The 23,815-nt window shown below is 37.0% G+C and overlaps 1 protein-coding gene across 19 annotated transcripts in view; it reads right to left on the bottom strand.

Annotated features, from left to right (window-relative positions):
• Positions 1-23,815, bottom strand: part of SORBS2 (sorbin and SH3 domain containing 2) — a 190,662-nt gene that overhangs the window by 25,235 nt on the left and 141,612 nt on the right. For 8 of the 19 annotated variants that reach the window (XM_052779871.1, XM_052779876.1, XM_052779873.1 and 5 more), the window contains 6 exons: positions 23,579-23,693; positions 16,174-16,257; positions 14,018-14,074; positions 7,167-7,219; positions 6,289-6,476; positions 1,918-3,477 (listed from right to left, as the gene is read on the bottom strand). In XM_052779871.1, coding sequence (XP_052635831.1) covers positions 1,918-3,477; positions 6,289-6,476; positions 7,167-7,219; positions 14,018-14,074; positions 16,174-16,257; positions 23,579-23,693 — 2,057 coding nt within the window. The remainder of the gene's footprint in view (positions 1-1,917; positions 3,478-6,288; positions 6,477-7,166; positions 7,220-14,017; positions 14,075-16,173; positions 16,258-23,578; positions 23,694-23,815) is intronic. The other 11 variants (XM_052779878.1, XM_052779877.1, XM_052779881.1 and 8 more) reach the window with 3 other exon arrangements.

Consider the following 23,815-nt stretch of genomic DNA (forward strand, 5'->3'; position numbering starts at 1 on the left):
TGTCTGTGAATGAGGATCTATGCTCACTGTATAAACCTAAAGATATAATGCCTCTAAACACATCTATTTTTTTTTTTCCTTTAAACTCTAGCAGAAAGAGAAGGACATGGGAGGGAAGGAGTGAAAATGCAGAAGCTTTAGGAAGAACAATTTCCTTTATTTCAATACAGCTCCTTATGCAGTCAATATTGTAGTTTTCAGTGTTTTTTTGCTATGACCTTGGGGTCTCTGTGTGGATGGTGGCTGTAAGAGACACACACAGATCCAACAAAACATGTAACTTCATTAGAAGTAGAGCTCAGCCATGACTGGTGCTGATAGAAGTCAATGGAATATTCTGCTGTACTCATTCTCCACGCTACTTTAGGGATATTAATGTTGACAGAGTGTACCACTTTCTGCATGCCAGGCTCTTTCATAGCTGCAGAAGCTATTAGGAATCCATGTTTACTCTGCACTGTGGATTTCCTTATTATCAGGGACTGGAAAATTCTCATTTAGCAACTGTGATATGTGACCAGTGTAATTTCCCACAACTCCAGTCTCATTGTGTGTTACTGCGTGCCAGGGTTAATCATCATCAGGCCTCAAGATTACTAATTCAATTCTGAACTGCATTTTATAGCTTTTTTTTTTTTTTACCAAATTCTCTGTTCTCAATATTTTAACTAGTTGAGAAGAGATGGTAACAGCATCAGTTCTGATTTCTCTTGAAATATGTATTTACTAGTGTGGTACTTGCAAAAGTTACAGAAAAAGATGTGAGATTAAACATAAGTAAGATGGGCCTGATCAAATATTGCATAACTGATATATTAAAGACATTCTCTCTTACATTCATTAGTGATTTCAAGAATAGCTTTGTAATGTCATTAAATTCTCAAAGATGCTCTATCAGAGGGCCGTATGTCTAGAAGCAGAACGCTTTAACACAGAAATGTTACCATTTAAAAAGAGAAATAAATTATAGACTTGCCAAAGACATTAATCTAAATCATCTAGGATACACCTTTGTGCACTCCTGCGATGAATCTAGTTTGCTTCTTCTAACATTGCAAGGTTAAACTTTAAAAACATTTTAAGCTCAAGCAATTTTTTTTGAGAAAAAGAGAAGCAGAGCAACAAACAACTCAAAGCAGTAACTTTAAAACCAGATCACTGCCAAGACAGACTTTTAAAAAAGTTATACTCACCCTGACAATTTCATTCAAGTTTTGATTATTGAGAATTTCCCTTCTAAGAGGACAGGAAATTACTCAAAACTTCATAGATACATTAAAATTCTATGAGAAGAACTAGTTTTACTGCCACAGAAATTGGAAATTGTATTGTTTGAACAGTGGAAATGGCAACTTCCTAAAATGACCTTAAGGTCTATTCACAAAAAGTAATATAAAGCAGTAGAATTAGTGTATTTTCATTAGAAAACAGAATCAAGCTTTCTATGATACTGGCAGAATTAACAGCAGTTTTATCACTTACATGTAACAAAACTATACAGTACAACATGTTTTAGATGCAGATTTTTTTTAAAAATAATAAAGGGCTATCTGCGTATTGTTTTCTGTTTGACCAGCATCTTATGATGCATGCATTCACTTTCTGTAAGGTCATTTTCTTGGGGAAAAAAAACCACATTGCTTAATTTAATAACAACACTGTAATTTATAGCACTAATAATCTATTAGTTGAAATACACCATTACTTCAGTTGTCCAGATTACTGTATTTTGTGAATAGACAGCAAATCTATCTATCCTCATGACCTATGTAAAAATGACATCCTTCATTAAGAATTTTGTGGGATGAAAGCTTCTTACAGACGACACAAATAAAAATGGAATGAGAAAGGGTGGGAAATACAGGGAGTAAGGTTGGATAAGTAAATCACAAGGACAGAGGAAGAAAGTTAATCCACCTTGGAAACACAGTGCGCTATCATTGTTGTTAGTTGCGTCCATGTCTGGAAAAGAGGCACTAAGAGGTAATCTTCCACAATCATTCTGGTACAGTGGGCAATGGATAGCACCATCTTGAGGCAGTGGATGAAAAGGCTGGTGCATGGGATTCCTTTTCAGAGCTTTAAGAGATGAATTCCTTTCTGGAATGTCTGGAAGCAGCTCAGTAATAAGTCTGTGTAATATACTGTTGTCGGGCAAGCTTCCCCGTCTTTTTTCAGCTTTAATTTGGTCACAGATGTCTTTAAGTGCAGAATCTAGTGCTTCAAATACAGATGACTTGCATTTTTTCTTTTCAGTTTGTTTTTTAGGAGCTGCACTTTTTTTCCTCCGGAAAGGCACTGGACTGACTAGAAATGCTATCTTAGAGAGGCCAGATTCTGCTTCCTGTCTCCTTGGATCTTCAGTGGTTTCTTGTTTAGCCCTTTCATGTTTTAGCATGGTGGTGAAGCGGGTGTAGGATGCTGGGCATCGCCCTTTGCAGGAGCTGATGAGATGCCGGTGGTGGTGGTGGTGGTGGTGGTGGTGATGGCCTGATCCATAAAAGCTTTCAGATGACGTGAAGGAAAAGTGGTCAAAGTCACTTTCACTACAAAAGGATGAACCCTCTATCTGGATAAAGTCACTGAGGTCAGAAACCACTCCATCTTGATCACTGTCTGAAAAATCCATATGCGATCGTTGTGGCTCATCACTGGTCACTTCAATATGAATTGGCACCAGGGTTTTAGACTTGTAGCTCCGTTGTACCTGAGAGGGATGTCTGCCTTGATTTTCTTCTTCCAGCAACGATTCGATAGAAAATCGCCTCTTTGGACATAAGCCATTTTTAGGAGGCTCTAGCGTAACAGCTGACAACATTTCATCACCTAGGTTTGGCATTGATTTTGACTTCTGAATTAACTTTTCAAATTCCGATATTCTGGTTGGCACCATGTCTCTGGGCACCTCTTCAGTAGAAGACTCTCTCCAGCCTTGAAGAATACCTTTGTGCTGTTCTTTTTCATACTGCAGTATTCTGGACTTCACAGAACAAATCACCTCAGAATTCATCAAGTCCTTGCGATTGATGCGGTGCATCTTTTTGTACATTTTTAGGAAACCCGGGGCATCATGTGCAGATCTGTGACGAACTCTTGACCTACTAGTACCACGACCCTCAATGCATGGGGAGGCCCAGTTCATTGAGCAAACTTCTTTAGAGTCCTCCTCACATAACAGAGAGCCCATGCTTTCAGACTTGGCCTGTGCATCGGGAAAGCTATCGCGATCATCTGTTAACAGATCATCACAGCTACGAGATTTTCTCTTTGGAGAAGCAGTTTCTTCTGTGCTGCTCCAGACTTGTGCATTTTGACGAGTCATTTGCCAGCCATTCTTATAGCTGATTGCCCTTCTTGAATCATTTGGAACAGCTAAATGTTGTCTGTAAGTGCTACAGTAATCTAATTCATTTGAGGTGTTGTGGTTGTGCACTGAATAACTTAAAAGGGATGGATATACTTTGCTAATATCCCCACCTTTATAATCCATAGAGCAGCATGGTAAAAAAGAGACATTGCCAGAAATTAAAAGATTCAGAAAGTTGGAATTAACATCAGTAAGTATTAGAAAGACTAGAAAAGAGACAGCAATTAATGCATCCATCAACTTAGGTCAGTACATAGGTTGCTACAGCTAGTAATTAAGTCATTTTCCAGCTGTAGAAATGTACTCATGATATTTGAACATCAAAAAGAATTCCTTATGAATTATGGAGACCTTACCCCCCCACATCCCCTCCCCCGCCAAAGCAATGTAAGAAAACAAGCATTAACACTGATTTTGAAGCAGGTCAACAGACAATAAAAGCTGCAAAGGATTTAAAGATGAAGCCAAACAACAAATCTAGACCTCAGTCAAATATTGACTGTTCTACCTGTGCATTCTGAACCAAGCTGTTCAGAATTTTTGAGCTGAATAATGCTTGGAGAGTTCGCAGCAACTGCATATTCTAAAATAATTAAGATAAAGATAAATCTTTATATAAGATCAAATGGGAAACTTCTCCCAGTTGTTCCTAGGTAGCCTGTTCTTTCCCCTGTGTGATAGCACTGAAGGGTGTGCTGTTTTCTACAGCTTATGGAGGGCAGAACAAGGCGGCTGAGGAACTGCTATACGGGTGTAAAGGAAGATGTATCAGTTTACTGAGCCTAACCAGCACATAAAAGAAACAATAACCCTTAGACTGACTTCTAGAACAAAGCCTGAGTTTTCAAGCAAGTTTTAAGACATATTTTTATGTGGATGCTAGATCTAGAAGTCACTATGACACAAATTTGGGACTGTGGTCTCTCATACTTGCACTGAACTTTCACAAATGGTCTCAAGTGGCAACATTCAGTTCAGGACTCATGCTTCAAACAGCTCAATCTGCTTTCTAGAACAACTTGAATCTGGATCAGAAACTGAAACACTTGAGTTCAAAATCCATGCTGATCAAACAGCTTATAGTGTGCTGCTGCTTTAACAAAATGGTTAATTCCAAGAAAAATTAACATTCTAGTAGGTTTCATAATGCTGGGAGAGAATGGAGTGAGACAGCTAGGTCACCTTCCAAAAGTTAATTAGCTGTAGTAGATGTTCTTAAGGGAAAGATTTTCAAACACAAGAAGTGTTTAAGTCATGGTAAGTGCTCATTATCGGTGGTGTAGTCAAAGGCAAATGCAGGTAAATAGATGTCCTGGTTTTGGCTGGGATAGAGTTAATTGTCTTCCTAGTAGCTGGTACAGTGCCATGTTTTGAGTTCAGTATGAGAAGAATGTTGATAACACACTGATGTTTTCAGTTGTTGCTAAGTGATGTTTAGTCTCAAGTCAAGGATTTTTCAGCTTCTCATGCCCAGCCAGAGGGAAAGCTGGAGGGGCACAAGAAGCTGGCACAGGACACAGCCAGGGCAGCTAACCCAAAATGGCCAACCGGGTATTCCATACCATGGGACGTCCCATCTAGGATATAAACTTGGGGGAGTGGGGGCGGGGGAATCGCCGCTGGGGAACTAACTGGGTGTCGATCGGCGGGTGGTGAGCAATTGCACTGCGCATCATTTGTACATTCCAATCCTTTTATTATGACTGTTGTCATTTTATTAGTGTTATCGCTATCATTATTAGTTTCTTCTTTTCTGGTCTATTAAACCATTCTTATCTCAACCCACAAGTTTTACTTCTTTTCCCAATTTTCTCCCCCATCCCACTGGGTGGGGGGGGAGCGAGTGAGCAGCTGCGTGGTGCTTAGTTGCTGGCTGGGGTTAAACCACGACAATGGAGTTTACCAACTTTTCACTACCTGGCCTGGTACACCAAATGGATGAGTTTACCCACTTTTTAAATTACTGCTGTAACATTGGGTTTAAAATACATTTGCTCCTTCATCACTTCACACTTAATATTCCTCCCCGCTTTTCTTTGTCTGACGCATTCTGTTGCAGCCTGGATATTATGTTCTTTTCAGTGGGAATTTACTTTTACAAAGGTTTATATAGTCCCTAATACAGCTATAGGCTGATCAGTATAGCTACAAAATACAGCAATTAAATGAATAATAGTAACTTAAACAGGAGACATATTGTATACAATATTCTTCTGTATATTACTTCCATCTTAATTTTTACTGGAAACCTTTTGTCTTGCTAAAAAACCCCCACGCAAAACCCCAAACCAACAACTGATTCAATTATCTCTTTTCTAGAGAGACATGGAGAACAGTAAGAGAGTGGCCAGTTACTTGGAAAAAGAAGCTAATTAGATTGTATATGCTGTACTAAATACTTCAAGGATTTATAAAATCAAAAATCAGACTATGGATGTTTGCTTGATTAAATTAGGTCCTGATAACTGACAATGTCTAAGACATCAGCTATAGATTTGAAAGGTCTACTATCCTGGAAACACATCTTTAACCTTATATGCTATTTGTCCTGATTTACTTTCTGTATATACTGAAAACAGTTTCAAAATCACAATAGTAAGAGAGTAGTGGAATTAATAAAACTTTATAGGTTTATATGTTGTGGTACAAATCATAGTCTTCATTTAGTCAATTTTCTTTTGTTGGAATAAGGAGTTGAAACTCCTTGGAAAATCCTTGTTACAAATCCAGCTTTTCAGCTTAAAATTACACACATAAGACTAAACAAGTTAGCCTTTCATGAAAGGCCCAAAGCGGTTGCTTCATATAGTAAATCTCCCAGTGAAGTGCACTGAGCAACAGTAGACAGTTGCATTTACTACCAATGTATTGTACAACACATCATCAGTATTTTTCTGCTAACAAATATGATCTCCTCTTACCTTTTGCTCTTGATGGAGAAGAAGGAGACGAGCTAGTTAAAGGCTTTCTAAGGGTGGTATATGGGCCTTGCATATCTGTACGGCCCAGGCTAGGCCTGTTTGCGTTCTGATCACTGAGCACCTTCTGATGACTTACAGCAGGTTCCGACTTCCTTCTTTTTCTGTAGTCACTTGCAGTACTTGCAGAACTACAGAAATAAGCAGTATTAGCAGCAGTCTAATTCTGAGATCAGAATTCAGGAATTTAAAAAGTAAGCTCACAATTATGTTATTGGTTTAGAGATTAAACAATGCCAGAACAAATAAATCAAAAACACGTAAAGGGGAGAAGCACTGGTCTCAGACATCTTACAGCATATTTCAGAGAGAAAAGCCGAATTTCTTCAGCTGATTGTTTTAAAGTTTTATACAAAATTGCTATGTCATTTTCATAGTGAAGGCTTTGAAATAAATGCATCAAGTTTTTTTACACTACTTTTTGGTACTAGAGGTTCAGTGCAAAGATAGGAAAAAGACAGAGACTGAGAACAGATGAGGTAGCATGCTTAGGGAAACAGCGCTGGAAGTGCTGCAGGCAGTAAGGTTAAATGACAGATAGCTGCAGTTGAGACAGAAGCTCAAAGATGTTAGTGGAAGGACCCAGAATACAGTATGGTTTAATTTGAATGTGAACATAAGTCCTTGTAAAACAGAAGTAAAATCTACACTTCAATATCAAAATACGAACACCCTCTCCATGCATATCTCTATTTTGTCAGTAGCTCGCAAGGTGAATGTTAAAATCTGACTCTTTGCAACATCTGCCGGTTTCAGGTCACAAAGAAAACCCTCAGCCGGTATAATCTGTGTCTTCTGAAATCATATATTGTATTTCTTACCTAGAGGGCCTGTCCAGGCCTTTGTCTGTTGAATAGTGATGATATAAGGAAGTCTGTGAAAACAAATATATCAATCTGTTATATGTCTGTATTTGAAAAAAGGGGTGACAATTTCTGCTTATCATGTTTGATTATGCTTAGTTACTCTCTGACAAATCCTATAAAACAGCCTATGATGATTAACATCCTAGGCATTCCAGCATAGATACTGCAATGTTTCATGAGAATAGTTAGGCAGTTTTTAAAAGGCATCACTAGATTTCATTTCATATTCTACTTCAGTAACGTTTTTTTCTTTTAAAGCACTACTAAATAATGATCCAAAGTCATTCTTCTCTATACCCTTTTCAAAAACAGATACAGAACAGCTGAAATGAACTTTTGCTATAAAAACATAAAACTCTGAAAATAATTCCTTCATGCACAAGTGAGGTCTGCAGAGCTTCTCCTCCCCCCCCAGTTACTCACCAATATCCCACAATCAATTATAGCCAGAAACTTTTGTAAATCCCGTGATGTTTGTGGCCAGGTGGTGACCACCTTATATTCCTGGTAAGAACAGTTCTTATCACAGAACATTAGTTGTTGCTTATGGAGTTATGGAAGTAGCTACTGCATGAACCCTGGAGGATGGAATGGTGTACTGCTCCATAATTTTATTATTAATACAAAATCAACCTTAAATGACTACTAATTTTAAATCAACCATTTCATACATTTCAAGCCTGCAGTCAGAATTAAGTAATACTACAATTCTGATAACTGGGTATGAATCTAGAATGAACTGCATGGTCCCTGGGGTATTTCTTCATGGGTACAAAGCAGTGTGGTTCAAAAGTTAAACTTGAAACAAGCTCCTGGCATTTCATTTCAGAGTCAACCTGATGAACTAGAATAGAAATAGAACTATCATACAGATTTGTAAGCTGCAGGAACTAGTTTTCTCTCTACAGAAGCCTTCTAGACTTTTTCTCCGTATGGAAGAATCTTTATAGCCTTTTCTCTGTACAGAAGGACTGCAGAAGTAATAGCACCCATGGCTTGTGTAAGTGCTTTTTTTGTTAGATATTCTTTTTTTCCAGTGATTTGAATTGTAAGTTCATGAATAGGACTTCACCCAGATTTGTTAACTTACGTATACTTCTAGAAGTCCCCTGTAGTCTAAGAATATTTGGGAACAGATTTCATGGGACTGTATACTTTAAATGACATTCTAGAGTAACTGTTTAAACTGCTTTTACATATGGGGCACTATAAAGACAATATAATTGTTCTGTTAGAGTTCATTTGTCAGTAGGCTTTGTTATTTAAGATCTGCATCATATACCAAGTGATCCCATCAGGACATTAACTCAAGTTTTAATTTCTGGATTATACTGAAATTTATTATACTGTGAGGCAGGGAGAACCACAGAAACATGATACAACAAGGAACAAATGTTATCTAAAACTTGAGCTAAGATCATTCCGAGTTTTTCAGTAATTTTTAACTGTAGTTTAATTTAAATCACATTAAAAATCAGATAAAAAAACCTTCTGGCTTTTGGTAAGAATGGCAGCTGAGATATAAACGATTAAAAGATGTTAATAATTCAAAGACTTTAAAGTTACTTTCTAGAGAAAATAAGTCCTCTATAACTTATTTAAGGTGATCTCTGCATAGGGTTTCAAAATGTTTATTTCTTCTAAAAAGTATGTTCTTTGCTTTGTGGACAAGTATTCAAGTACTTCTTCTGTGTTACTACTTATTACTACTGTTATTCTCACTGTTAAATACTGTTATGTTCATGAGCTCCAGTTTGGATCAGAATAACATGCTATATAAACACAAAGGTAGAATCCCTTCCTCAAGTGAGACTACAAATCTGGTAAGTGATCTACAAAGAATATGCTCACTGCAAAAACCAGTAACATAAACCTGACCACTAGAAATGGCAGAACTAGGTTCCTGATACTTCTCTCAAGTCGTACGTGGCTCAAATTGTAAAACGCTGTGGCACAACTAGCTCTAACATGGATTTCTATTAGATTAAGCATTGTGAGTATGAGCTGTATCTTATTAGTAGTGTTTGTGCACAGCTCTTGTTCCTCTTGATTTCAACAGAAATTTTGACGGCAACAAATTTGGAAAACAACATTTGGTTGTAGCATGGGCAAACAGGGTTACAGCAACTCTGATGTTTCACCAAGGGACAGCATAGGAACTGGTCTGTAATTGAAGGAATTTAGTTTCTGGCCTATTTCAAGGCTTGTTGGTCATCTTGGACAGTTCAACGTGGCATGTTTTCATCCCACAAACTCTCACATGCTTTTCATTTTGGGGGAAATCTCAAAGTAAGCACATGTCTAGGAAAAAAGGAAACCCAAGGTTTTGGTTATAACTACTTCTCTGTTTTCTTACAATTTATTTTGAAATGAATTAGACTACTGGACTAAATGATGAAACCATGAAGATTGTTCCACTTCATTGTTTTAGTCACTTATGTGTTTAAACTTGCTAGTCTTTGCCTCTGTTCAGAATGGAAGCAATGCAAGACTTGGGTAATACCTCTGAGAGTCACGTGCTCTAGGAGTGATGCATCTTTGCAATTTAAAGTCTCTTTTTTAATATTCTGTCACCCCATTAGAGGCAAAGCTAAGGCAGTTTCTCTGCTGCTGCTGCAATTCTTACCTGATGGATACTGTTCAATTGTTCCTGTCAGAGCTCAATTAGCCCCAAACTTCTGAAACAGCTTCCAAACAACAAATGTGATTCTATTGTAATGCGCTACATTGTTCTGTATGACAAATATTTTGTTTTATAATAAAATGGGAAACCAAACAAATAGATTTGCTCTTTTTCTCATCCTTATCCTTCCACTGCTGCACAGGATCATGGATTTTCAGGTTGTGGAAACTGATGCTCTGCTTCTGGCTATATACAACTGTGCTTCAGTGACTTATGCTATGGACAAAAGAGGGGAGCTAGAAAGAAAAGCTCCAAAAATTACTTTAGTGGTACGCTAAAAAAAAGGGCTACTCGTCATGCAGTCATTTTCAGCTCATCCAATACAACCTCCAGACACATTAGAGGAGACATGATCTCCTCTATTCATCTGCATCTCATTTACAGTAGAGAATGACATACATGCAACCCACAGTGCGTGCACTACAGTAGGAAGGAGAAAGTGGCATTAAAAAAGTATCAGTGGCAATATGTCCACCTGCTAGGAATTACTATTCTGTTTATTCTTTGTAAATTAACATGTCCTCAAGCAACACTCATCTGCAATTTCCAGCCTGTGTATAAGAGATCTTCACACAATCTGGGAATTAAGCTGTTACCAAGAGGAGCAAGGTAGCGGGATGTAGACCCTGTTCTCAGGGAACAGGGAATTGTGCATCACTGATGTCAGGAGGATGGCGCTCTCAGTGGGGCAGGTCTGCTGTAGCAACGGCCTGTTGGAAGACTACCAACTGATCATGTGCCCAGCTTCTCCCAGTGTTAGGTGTTTCCATCAGTGAAGGTTTGCCTCACTCATACAATGATGTATCTATCCCTTTCCCAGGCGGGTTTCTGTGCAGTGGTGCGCCACAGATGCTTTTTTCCATGATGGGAGAGTACACAAGACTGTGAAATACAATCAAGTTTTATCACAGCATCTGATTTTTATTTGCTGTATTTGCTAAAAGCAACCTATTTTTCTGCAAACAAATGTGAAGTTATTTCTTACAAGTTTCATTTTCCTAGCAAAACACAGATTTCAAGGTTTGGTGTTTTTTTTTAATCATCTATCATCGCATTGTTCTTAGGTGATAAACTATGTATGCTGCTTTAAAATAAAAACTGATTTGTGGATTTGAATGTGAAGAACAGAAACAGATACTTGTTGACCGAAGTATTTTAAGTACTGTAACCTAGCTCATAAAGTCAATGGACTTAAGCATTAGAGACAAGGATGCTGTGAAACAAAACCATACCATCTGCTCTGGGAAAGGAGCAAAAATCAAACCTCCTTTCCACAGGCAGATTAAATAGAAGCCTGTGTTTTGGAGCCAGTTCTGTTAGGGAGGACGTGTGCTGATGATCATCAGATATTCTCAGACAGACAATAAACCTGCTATTAGCACTTAGGAAATTATCCCTATTTTATTTCTCAGTATTTGGAATGTGTATGTCATGATGAGTGCATTATGGTTCACCTATTCTGTCTAAACAAAATATCATGGTATTTGTTTTTAAAAATATATTCTGAAGAAGATATTTATTCCTGACTCTTTACTGTCCATACGGTTCATATTTTCAAGTTTTTCTTTACATCCTCTGAAAGCTGAAAAGTACTTTATGACAATTTTCCCACCACTACCCAACTTTAGTGATTTTAAGATAAATATCTGATATTATGAGGTCTGTCTGCAATAAAACCATAGAACCCAGCCAGCAGAGTTGCTCACACCAAGAGCTAGTGTAACCACAGTTCTCCTCACGTTTCTACACAACAGAGCGAAGCAAAGGTCTCAGGTCTGTGTGCTTCCCTACACTATCCACAAAACACACATTGAGCCTGTTCTGGAAAACGCCAGAGTCTTATTTCAAAATTGGCCACAACTATCAACCTCATCTTCGTTGACCATTCACCACCACAGTCCAGTACCAGTGGAGGAAGGAAACTCGGGCTCTGTTAGAGCTGTTGCAGGAGGTGATACAAACATTGCAGATTAATTGTCATTGTGGGGTTTCTTGCACAGGTGCCAACCCCTTCCATTAGAGACTGGACCAAGACCATCTGTCACACGATACTGGCCAAACAGCCATAAGGCAGTGATTACTGTCCACCACTTGTAATGGCTCCATGGCTGTACTGATCATGATGTAAATCCCAAGGGTGGTGTAGATCCCCATTGCCTCCTATGGAAGTCAAGGGGTAAATCAGACAACTGAAAACAAACCAGAGAGAACTTCTTTATCCACAGCATTCCCCAGGCCATAAATAGTGTGTTAGTGATCAGCCTAAGACAGCAAGAAGTGTATGTCATGCCAAAATTGACTGCTGGGTTACTATATGGCTTTTGCTTTCCGTCCTTTAAGATACTCTTATCGCCTTGAATGTAACTTGGCCTTTTGCCCTTCATTTGATGCCGCCTTTGAAGTTTTTTCTATATGAAAGATACTGTATGTTGCATATTGTACAATACTAATTTTTGCCACAGGTATACATTATCATATATAGGCTGTGTAGAGTTTGTACCTTCTACCCACAGGTAGAGCCACACTGATACGGCATATAGGGGAAAGGTGAACGCAAACAGTGGATATGGTTGGTTTTTTACTGCTAAGAGTGGGTACCACTGTTTGTAGCTGTCCTGTCAGCTCTTGGGCATTTATTGACCCATGATCCCTCCAGGCAACTTCTAGGTGGCCCAATAGAACAAACATATCTTCCCCACTCCCCCATCTCCAAAGCTAATTAGGCATCTTCCAGAATATTCAACAGTGCCCTCCCTATATGGATAAAGGCTGCCTGGCAAAAAAAATTAAATATTGGAAACAACCACCCCAAACTACCAAATACAGACTTTGTTGAATACTTTGATTTGGTTCTACTAAAAAACCCAGATATTTTCATGTATCCAAGCTTTAATGGTGACTGAAAATGAAGTTAGGAAAAGCAGACAAAAGTTGTAAACAACAAACAGGCTTGTTTGCATGATGGTTTTAATACTTTAACAAGTTATTTTGAATATTGTGCTCCCCCCCCCGCCCCACGGAAGAATATTTAATTTGCTGCAGTTTGTGAACATGACTCATCATATTCAAAGATTTAAAGTTTCAGAATAAAAGAAAAATGTCTTTGCAAATTAAAGAAAGAGAAAACCAGTATTACTTAATAGTCATTTTACCCAGACCTACTGAGCATGATAATATTTCAAATAATCATGCTAGGGCTTTTAAATTTTCTTCCTCGATATATAGAGTACTATCAAATATTAGTGAAGGCCTAGAAGCTTATTGTCTCAGAGAACTGGCCCCAAATTTCACAACCATGAAGTTTTTCTGTACTTATAGAGCTTAAAACCAAACCAGAGTAACTTGCAAACAGTTGAACAATTTAAGGCCACAATTTGCATTTAATTTTTCGAGAGACTACTGAAGATGAGAGTGAATCACAAATATGAATGAAGTAAAGCCACCATATGAAGTAAAGCTGTCATTACAGGATTCACTGACTTTTGCCCTAACACTCTAAAAATGGGGAGGGAGGGGAGAAAGATGAAAGCCTGAATCTCTCCCACTCAGAGTAGGGCAATGACAGCCCACTACCTGATCTTGATGCATTTTATTTGGAGTAACGACAGCGACTGTCAATCCTGCAGTTAAATTTACAACAGGATTATTAATTGCTCTTTTACCTAATTAGCAACCTTAGACATAATTACTTAATTGGAGAAATGATAGCTTAGCCACAAAGGCTTTCACTTGACATACAGAATTTGCAGACAGATATTTTAATAAAAAAGTACTACTGTGCTGATGTATTAATTGTGTCTGAAAGCAATGCACTTGCCCAACTCTGAAGAAGTGGGAATTTGTCAAAGAGTTAGAGACATATGGGCTGTTGTGTAATTCTGAGTGTTAATGTCTGAGAAGTTTTGGGGATAAGGACTCACAGTTCCTAGGATAATAAGATCAACATCCAAATGCACTAGTGATCTGGAAAGATATGAAGACAAAGATACAATGATTGTGAATTAGAAATGTCTCACAGGTATCAGAAGGAAACCACTAAATTTTAACAAACTTAAGACATAAATGGCAAGCACGCCAACCCTTCTTCCCGAGAGAATCATCTGAACAAGAATCATTCATTTACCTCATTGGAAACACCAGAAGAACTGTCTTGAACATAGTCCAAAACCTTTTTAGGTGGCTGCATCATAAAAGCAGAAGTGTAGAGATGAAATGGAGTAGAATCAATGGCAGCAAGGAATGAAACATGGAGAAGGTGACACAGTTAGAAACTAAGTGTTGACAATGTCAGATACAAAGAGTGACACATATGGGCAGAATGGAAGGAAGAATGTGTTACAATATTTTTTAAATTATAAGCATCTTAATAAAATGTTAGTAACTTTAGGTGGTAAAATTTACAACCGGAATGGTTGAATCAATTCTAGAAGTTTTTAATACTGATGAGACAGAAGAGCGTAAAGCATCACAGTTACGTTCTACTGGGGAAATCTCAATATATTTTATCTTACAGGAGACACTATTCTCAGGTTATCATTATCAGTAAAAAATTGTTGACATATTGTTCATCAGAAGAATGTATCTGGACTGCTTCTGCCCACCTAGAGAGAGGAATGACAAAACAGCTTGAATGGCTAGATAAAAGGAGATAAAAGGTAATCAGTGAAAATGTGATACATTATAGACCACTAGACAACAAATTAAATCCAGATATATTTAGCTTTTTTTTTTTTTATTTTCAGGTGGTATTCAATGGGTAATTTTTTAAATGTTATGATTAAAAATGTTTTAAAAGAATGTATGTGGTTTGCTTTCTCTTCTGCTCTCCCTGAAGTAGCTGGGAGTTCTGATTTTGGCTTACGGCTAGCTACAAGAAGGGACTAAGGTACCTGGTTCCCAGAGTGCTCTCCAGGGCCCTGTGTCAAGTACACGGGCTCCTCAGGCAGTCCGGCATGTCAGTAATTAGCGTGCTGACGGGGGCTCTGGAGAACTGCTAGCTTACAGGGAAAGGTAAGAATGGGAATGTTTTAAATCCTGATACTCTCAAGCCATGTCTATGTGGGATTTTCTGCCTGTGGGCAGGTGCTTTTGTTTTTTTTCCTCAAGCTGCCCAGGATCCTGGGGAGCTATGAGAATACTTAACCAGACTGAGGGAATGCTTGGGTTTACTTCCCTCCTTTTTCTGAGGGGATTTGAACTCCCTGTCTGGAAAGTACTCTAACCACTGTGTTAGACAGTCTTCTGGGATGAAATGTTATCATTTTTCCTGAAGATGTTAGAGTGTACAGGAAAGAATTTGAGCTCCATGGAGCCAGAGAGGGTGTGTGCAACAGCATGAGCAGGTGTATCTCCAACCTAGTCGTTAAGGCACCGTGCAGGGAGGAGGTGAAACCTAGTTCTCAGTCTCGCTTCGAGGATGTTACTGTTTTATCCTTGTATAAAAAATATAAACAGCCTTTGGTGCTTACATCCAATTAAGCCTGTGGTATTTGCAGAAGAGTTGCGAGTGCCGAGGCAACCAAAGGTGAAAAACTGAGATATCTCTGACATTTAGGTGTTTCAACCAAATGGAGCTTTCAGGTTTATAATTTTAAACGTAAATGCTTGCAGTAGGACTAAGGTAGCATCTGTTTGCCCAAGTCCTTTTTTTGGACCTGGCCATTTGTGAAAATCGGAGCAGAACTGAAGTCTGTCTGTTCAAGCAGGTGCCCAGCTTGAAAACAGAGCAAACCTGTATCTCTGTGTTCAGGTACAAAATACGTATTCTGCATGTATGCATATAAGAGAGGGGAAAAAAGGAAAAAAATCTCAGTATTTACTGCCATAAGCAATTTGTATATGGCTGCGTGCATTTAAATTTAGACACATTCCTTCAAGTAAAATATATGATTTGTAACTTAGCATCCCTAACACAAACTGACATATTTTTCTGTTCTGAAAGATTGTTCAAAAATAACCCAGCCAAATGCAAAAGATTTAGGGAGACCAGTAAACATCCCTGTTTAACATGCAATTTGTTGTGTTCTTAAATATTTACACACTACTATTTGTCTAATGTATAGTCTGTATTAAAGCTAGTAAAGCCACTGTTCTGGCAAGTTAAGGGTCCACTTGAAAAATAATAGTCATATGTATGAGATGACTTTACTGACCTTTCTCAAAAAAAAAAATCATATTAGTTTTACTGGCATATGTTTGCTGAATTTGGTAATTTGTAAATTCCTCATTATAAAACTATTTTCCCTAATGTTTAAATATTAATATTCTGTCCTCACTTACCGGGCGTCCAAACTCCAGTTCTGAAAAGAATTTATACCAGGGTTCGTTTTCTAAATCTATGTCATCTGGGTTTATGCGATCAGTCTGGAGCAGTTGTGAAGGAAAAGGGAAGGAAAAGGCACACACTGAGCAAAGTGCTAGAAATGCCATGTCACTTTAACAACACACACACACAAACACAAAACAAATATGGGGAAAGGAATGGAATAAAATCAAAGAATGAAGATGGTAATTAAGATAAAGACTATTCTTGTTCAAGAGCTGTCATTGACTGGTAGCTTTAATACTTTTCTTTTTGTTGCTGTTATTCCAATGACTGGAAGATGTTAAACATTTTAAAATTACTCTTTAAAAGCTAAGAGAGCTCTTTGACCACTTCCGTAAACATCACTGTACTACTTAAGTACATTTAATGCTATTAAAGATTCCTTGTTAAGAAGATGGTTTAAATGACTGTCATCTTCAGCATAGGCAAGAAATTGCCTATCTGATCAACAATAAAGACATAACTTTATCAGTATTACTTTTGGTCCTTCCTTGCCTTCTCACAAAGCATGTTAATTCTGGATCTTGCTGTCTTGAAGCAAGTGCTGAGCAGAGGTAAGGAATATGCATCATGCAGACATGACTATATTAAAAAGCCACTTTAGCATATGAAATGGAACTGGTATATTTTAAATCCTATGGTCAAAAAACAGGGAACAAAAAATTATGCATTCCATAATACTCGTTTTAGCAGTATTTTGTAATGCTTTATCTCCCACAGCCTTGTTGACATAATGAAGCATTTTTTTCCACAGTGAAATACACTGTTTTCATCTGAAAATTCTCACAGCAAAGGGATAAAGTAGCAACTGAAGATAGTATTAAGAAAATTCCTCCATGAACAGAAGAATAATTGACAGATTTATTCAAGTAGCATGAAAACACGACAGTGCAAAACAGTAGAGCTCGCAATGGGATATCTAATCAACTGTAAACTTGGCTGCATTAATTATTTTCTAAATAGCTCCAGTCCTTTGTAGGATCTGATGTAAGCTGTCATGCAGCACAGAATTACAGTGAACTGTTGGCTTAAAGATCTCTGAAACAGAGAAAGCCTCTTGTTAAAGATATTTCTGAATTTAAAATTTGGTCCTCCACAACTGTAATTATCAGAACTTAGACACTAATTACGGTGTGACCTAGAAAGCAATCCTCAAAGATGAAGACAGGGTCCTGCATAAAGAATGATACTGGTGATTAAGTATGTAACACTTTTTCATCCTGAGTCAAGCTGTCACCAATACACCAGAGCAATCACATAGAGCTATTTCTGTTTTCTGCAAGAGATAACACCCTGCTCTTGACCATTTCAGGTAATTAAACATCTTACAGCACTTTTCTTGCTGCCTTTGATGTTACTGGAGCAGACTGCCAACTTTGCTCTATTGAAAGGTCAACAACCCTTTTGAACTACCTTGGTGCTCACATATCTATGAGCTGTTCATGCAATATCTGGGCACCAACTGTTGTTTTACAGATTTATCTTCACAATGTCCCTTTCAAGTAAGGGAGGTATCATTCCTGTGAACAGAGTGGGAAGTGAATGCCAGGGATGAACAACTTGCTATGCTCCATAGCAGGGTTAGGAAGTGAAGCTGCTCTGGAGCGTTGCCCTTACACTTCCACCATCCACCAGCCATAATTCAGCACTACTAATGACAACTGTTTCAACTCAACTATATGTACCCACGTCTTTAGTAGAAAAGCACCACTGAAATTAGTTTCATGAACTAAGATTTGTGACCTTAATAGAGACTGTAATTGATTTAAGAAAAACCACGTGATTCTGTTCTACAGAGAGATGAAGGCATGAAGGCAAAAAATGACAGATTCACAATGCAGAAGATAACTTCATTATATATCAACTTGATTGCCGTTACAGAGAATGCTTGGCATATTCAGAGTTTTTTCCTTACGTTAAAAAAGATCCACAATTTAGATCTGGATAATCTGAGAAGACAGCACTAAACAATTGCTTTTTTCATCATTTCTCCAAACTCAGTTACAGTGTGTTGAAATACTTACAGCATGTTTTCATCTTTATATTATACCAATGAATTTTCACAGAAATCTTAATATCCACAATTGGTTTTATCAACATTAAATAAATAAGTAAATAACCCCCTTGAAATGCATATGGGTGTTGAAATTGTGGAGCTGTTGGCAATACAAATCCAGGCCTACTGACATTACTTGCTTGGGTAGCAAGCATCAGCCTCGTGAGCCTCAAGGTCCCCTGGACAGCAGCAGCCCCACACCTACATATTGATGGACCGGTGTCCTTTCTTGCAGGGAGCCAGAACACACCATCAGACCAGCTGGGCTTCCACCCAGCTAGCCAAGGAGATAAAAACGAGAATGGGAGTTGGCTCCCCTTTTATCTTTAAATACTCTTGCAATTAGCTGAAAGCTTAAAAGTCCCCGCATTTCTGCTTTTAAAGAAAAAGCTAGGAATAGTGTATTTTATGTAGTTTCTAAGTTTTTGAGTTCTCCTCATGTAGTAGTGTGCAAATAAAATGAGAGCGTAAGGAAGCGTGTAAAGCTAACTCCATGCATACAAGTCCTACGTTGATTTACGGCTTGAACCGCAGAGGGCAGCAAACAAAAAGAAACTGAGCACTGAAGTCTGCAAGTTCACTGCTGCCTGGCAGTTCTAGAGAGGACTCTGCATTCCCTGTGCTACCAAGATCAATACACAGGCAATCGATTTTGCTTGCCTTTCGGATTCAATTTTGCTGATGGACCTTTTTCTATTATCTCCTCTTCTCAGAGACTTCAAATGAATGAACAAATCATTTTGATTTAAAAAACTGAACTCTGATTGGTCTCACAAAGTAATAGAAGCTAAAAGCAATAAAGTAAATTAAATTCCCTTTTTATGACTTGTCAGTCAAACCAAGTCATGTTCCTATACTCTATGCTTCATGTAGTCATTTAGTAACATTTTCATTACTTGTTGAAAATATACTACTAAACACCAATAAGTAACTTTTTGCCATTTGCATCAGATGGTCAACATAGCACTGCATCAACATACTCAAGTATAGAAGAACACTGTCATTTAAAAAAAATTACATCTATAGTGTTGCATGCAGCTTTGCCTGTGCTTGATTTGATATACACAACTAGACATTCACAGGTAATAATCAAAAGTGTGCATTTAAACTGGTGAGTTAAATGGTTCTTACAACAATCTGCATGGTCAAATTAATATTTTGCATTTGCAAGTTCAGACATGATACTGAGGCCTCTTTGGAACAATGGACTGAGATGTCTGTTGTAAATTTGGCTTTGGCATTTCATTAGCTCTAGAGTTTGCTTTTGCTTTTCCTTTTTTCGGACTACTTTTAAATAGCTGTTGTAGCTCCAAGTCCACTACCAGATTGACTTAGTCTCTCCATATCTTTATGAGAAGACATTTTTTTAATGTCATATCAAAACATACCTGTATGTAGAATTTCTGATTTCTTTTTAAAACACGCTGAGAAAATTTTTTTAGTTGACAAAGTGTTACTCAAGTAACTCAACTAGCACCAAGCAGAATATTCTGATAACCAGCTTGAGATCTCAAAGCTGACCAAACTTGCATATTCTAAAGAAAATTTCAAATTTTCCACTACAGTAAAAAAAACCCCAAACAAATCAACAGATGTACATCATGGTGCAAGCCCAGTCTATTTCTGGTATTTGACAAAACAGTAATGTTTTTTAACTTATACTCATCATGAAATCCTGTTGCATATAATCTCAGTAGAAAATTTGTACACTGAACATATATAAAAAAAATCTAGAACTAAAATTTAACCTGACAGTTTTATCTGACTAGCACATGTGTACTTTCATGTTTAGACTAAAACACCTAATGAAAAACCAATTTTACAAAGTCTTTCCTTACAGCAACACTAAGATTTTTCCTTACTTGCTTTACTGCAGAAATAGAGAAATGTACACATATGAAGGAATCACTTCACATATACAAGGTTGAAGCTAGTAAAGAATAAAAATTTAACTTCATATTCATACAAGTAAGATTAAATTATTACACTTGAATTTACTTATTCACTGAAAGTAAACATCCATTTTAGGAAATAAATCCATGGTTCAGATGATATTAGAGAAAAAGAAGAGTGTTTTATTGAATTGCAGTCATTGGAGATGGAAACATACATCAAGACAACTTATGTATCACCTTATCAGTGCTATGTTATTAGAATAAATGGTAATGTTTTATGGGCTTATTGAAACAGAAAGAAAGGAGCTGCCACATCATTGCTTGGAAGACTATTCAACAGCTTAATGTCACTTATTTTTAGTTGTAGTCTCAAAGGACCAATCCTAAGCCTCTCCTTTTTGTTGATGTTTTATACTCTTACAAATTGCAGAAGAAAACACATTAATTTCCTGTTTCATGACATAAGGCTGCTACATGATACTGCAGCTTGAAATTACACTCATCTTTTTATATCCATAACAAAGATAATCATCCATCCCTAACCAATCTATCCATCTAATGTTTATTACTAGGTCATTTTTGTTTAGGTTTATTATTTCTCACATTCTTTTGACCTACTGAATAGGATCTGCTGAATAATATTTCCCACTAAATGTTAGTTTTACATTGAATCTCATTTTATAATATTCTTCCCATGTTTTTAATCTCCACATTAATCACAACTGGTTCCAATGTAGTACCTACATCAATAAAGGAAATGCTTATCTTTCAAACCTCATCTGCCCTTTTTATTATCATACAAGGAAGCTGTAAGTATTTCTTCTTCTTTTTTTTTTTCCCAGATCATTTTGCCAACAAAACTGCAATCCTGTAGACATGGAAATGATTTAATTTCAGCAAAAAATTTTAAGATTTGGAGTGTTGGAGAAACTCTCTTTGACTTTTTTGGTTTTGGCAAAACTAACAAAGTAAGAATTTCTAGTTCAGGTGCTATAAATGTCCATCTTTCACAATATTAATGAACTATATTTATTTTTATATTCCATATTTTGATTAATATTTTCTTTCAGTATCATCAGAACAATTTTTCAGACATTAAAAATAAAATCTTTTGAGATTATCAAGATGAAAGACTTAACTCATGCAATACTGACACAGTTGAGAATTTGGAGTTTTCATCTGAATTTGGAACTAATGCATCGTTTTCAGATGTCAGCTTTTCCTACGCACACAGAAAAATCTTTTGACCTACTCTGCTGATCTCCCTTTAAGAAGTTGTGAGTTTTGCTTTCAATACCCCATTCAACAAACACAAGGAAAGCAAATGCTTTAGCGAAACCAAATCTTTTTCTTTTTGTAATACGGTCCAAAGGAAGTATCTAAATACATAAAGCTAAACATCATCTTTATCAACAGCAGAAATTCCAGACTGGTAAAACTTCAACTATTTTTATATCAGTTAATAACGTTACACTAGTGTCAGCCCAACTTTTATCTCTTTTATTCTACATTAATCCCTGTTTTCTGATCTTTTATAGCTCTGAATCGTACATAAACATAAAATCTCTCCATTCTGTCCACAAATATTATTTCCTCAGCTTTTAAAATTTATTCTACAAAGAGATGTTTCCTTGTATTTACATCAGCTAAGTCTAAACTTCTAGTCTAAGCTTCAGATGATAAAGTGTAATCTTGTCCTTGACTGATGCTGCTCAGTAAGTACAACGTGACTAAGGCTCTTCTCTGTGAAAATATATTAAGGACCAAACAAAGCTCAAAACCCAACCTCTTGATTGAGAACATAAAAAATAAAATGCCTAAGGAAGTTAAAAAAAAGGATTCAGGAACAGTCAGCAAAGCTCACTTTTTTTGTCATTTCATTAGTTTGCTAAAATTGAAAAATTGTATCTATGATCATTTTCATTAGCACTGCAATTCTTATATGAATTATTTTTTTCATATTACATTAGTAGAAAATGTAATTTATTAGAAAAGCAAGGCCATTCTTGAAACATCACTTTAATTTTCTTATTTTTAACTTGAATCTGCTGTTATTCTTTGGCATTGGAAAGTCTGGTAAATGACCTCACCGTGTATAATGCAGCCACGGCAATCAAAAAAGTGCTCAGAACAAATGCCATCACCTTTTAAATAAAGTTATTTGTTAAGTTCATCTTCACAAAAAATACTAAATCCCATTTAATTATATTGATTAATTAGCCTTTCCTATAGAAATGCCAATTTCCTCTTGAAAAATGCATCAGTTCTGCAAGAACTTAATTTGGCAGAAACACAGCTTAATATTTTCTAGCTAATGAAAATTATAGTCCTGTGAAGACCACAAAACGCAAGGGAAAGGTGCTTAGTACAGGTGTTTCACACTGTTGACATGCTACATATTCTGGAATTCAATTATTTCCTTAATTTATTTTAAATGAGTAAAATAAATTCTGTGTACAAGCATGTAATGCAGTAACACAGAAGTAAATAATAATCCAGTATTGATTATATAAACCCCTTCTTTAAAACTGACTCCCTCAACCATTTCAACCTCAAAGTAAAAGACCAGGAAAAGAAAATACTGCCATTGATACATAACAGTTTTCCTAAAACAAGGAAGTATTGAGATAGCACAAAGGTAAATTAGAAAGGCTGGGTGAATGTGTCTTTCAGCAAAGGAAAACTTCCATTAATGGTCATTTTGTATGCATTAAGCATAGCTTTATCAGACATACTTGTGAAAAATTCCACCATTGCAATCATTATTCAGAAAGCAGGAATAAAGACTTCTAATTACACATTAATGTATACTCACTAATCAGAGAGTAATTGAGGCTGGAAAGGACCTCCAGAGGTCATCTAGTCCAACCTCCTGCTAAAAGCAGGTCAAATCAGATCAGGTTGCTCAGGGCTGTGTCGAGGTGAGTCTTGAACACCTCCAGAAATGGAGGTTCCACAGCCTCTCTGGGCAACCTTGACCAGTATTTGACCAAAATCTCCTTAGTTGTACAATTAGGCACATCCTGAAAATGCGAATAGTTTATTTTTATATGTTAATTAATCAGATATCATATGTGCTGTTAATACTACTGAAAATGAGTGCTGGAGATGCATGCCAATTAGAAAAAAACAGTTTCCATTAATTCACAGTTCTGTTCATCATCCATTAGGTTTGCAGAGTGGTGGTTTGATTTCTTGGAAATACCAGAAGATCTAAGTTTAGCAAATAAGCCAAACCCACATTTTCAATACAACTGTCAGGAAAGAGCAAAGACAAATTGCTGCAAAATCATATTTGAAAAAGGACCTTCGATATTCATCTAAGCAGTTATATCAGTAGTAAATAATAAAAAGATGACCTCTCACCAAACCTCTTACTGTATTACCCATTTCACTCATGTGTCTTACCGGTCTTTCATGTTCAAGGATTGATGACTTTCCTGGCTCATATTCAAAAATACTTCTTGGTTCAGAACGGAACTTGCGGGTATCGACCTTTCTGTCAGGGGGATCCCAGTCATTTCTAAATAACAAATACAAGCAATTGAGTTAATTTACTGTCATCGCCATCTGCTTTACAGCTCCATGCTAGAGAAACACACAAAACCAAATGAATTTCAGCACGGTTTCTCTTTCCAGATTTCA

Source organism: Harpia harpyja, chromosome 2 (genome assembly GCF_026419915.1).
Source record: "Harpia harpyja isolate bHarHar1 chromosome 2, bHarHar1 primary haplotype, whole genome shotgun sequence".
Classification (NCBI taxonomy): Eukaryota; Metazoa; Chordata; class Aves; order Accipitriformes; family Accipitridae; genus Harpia; species Harpia harpyja.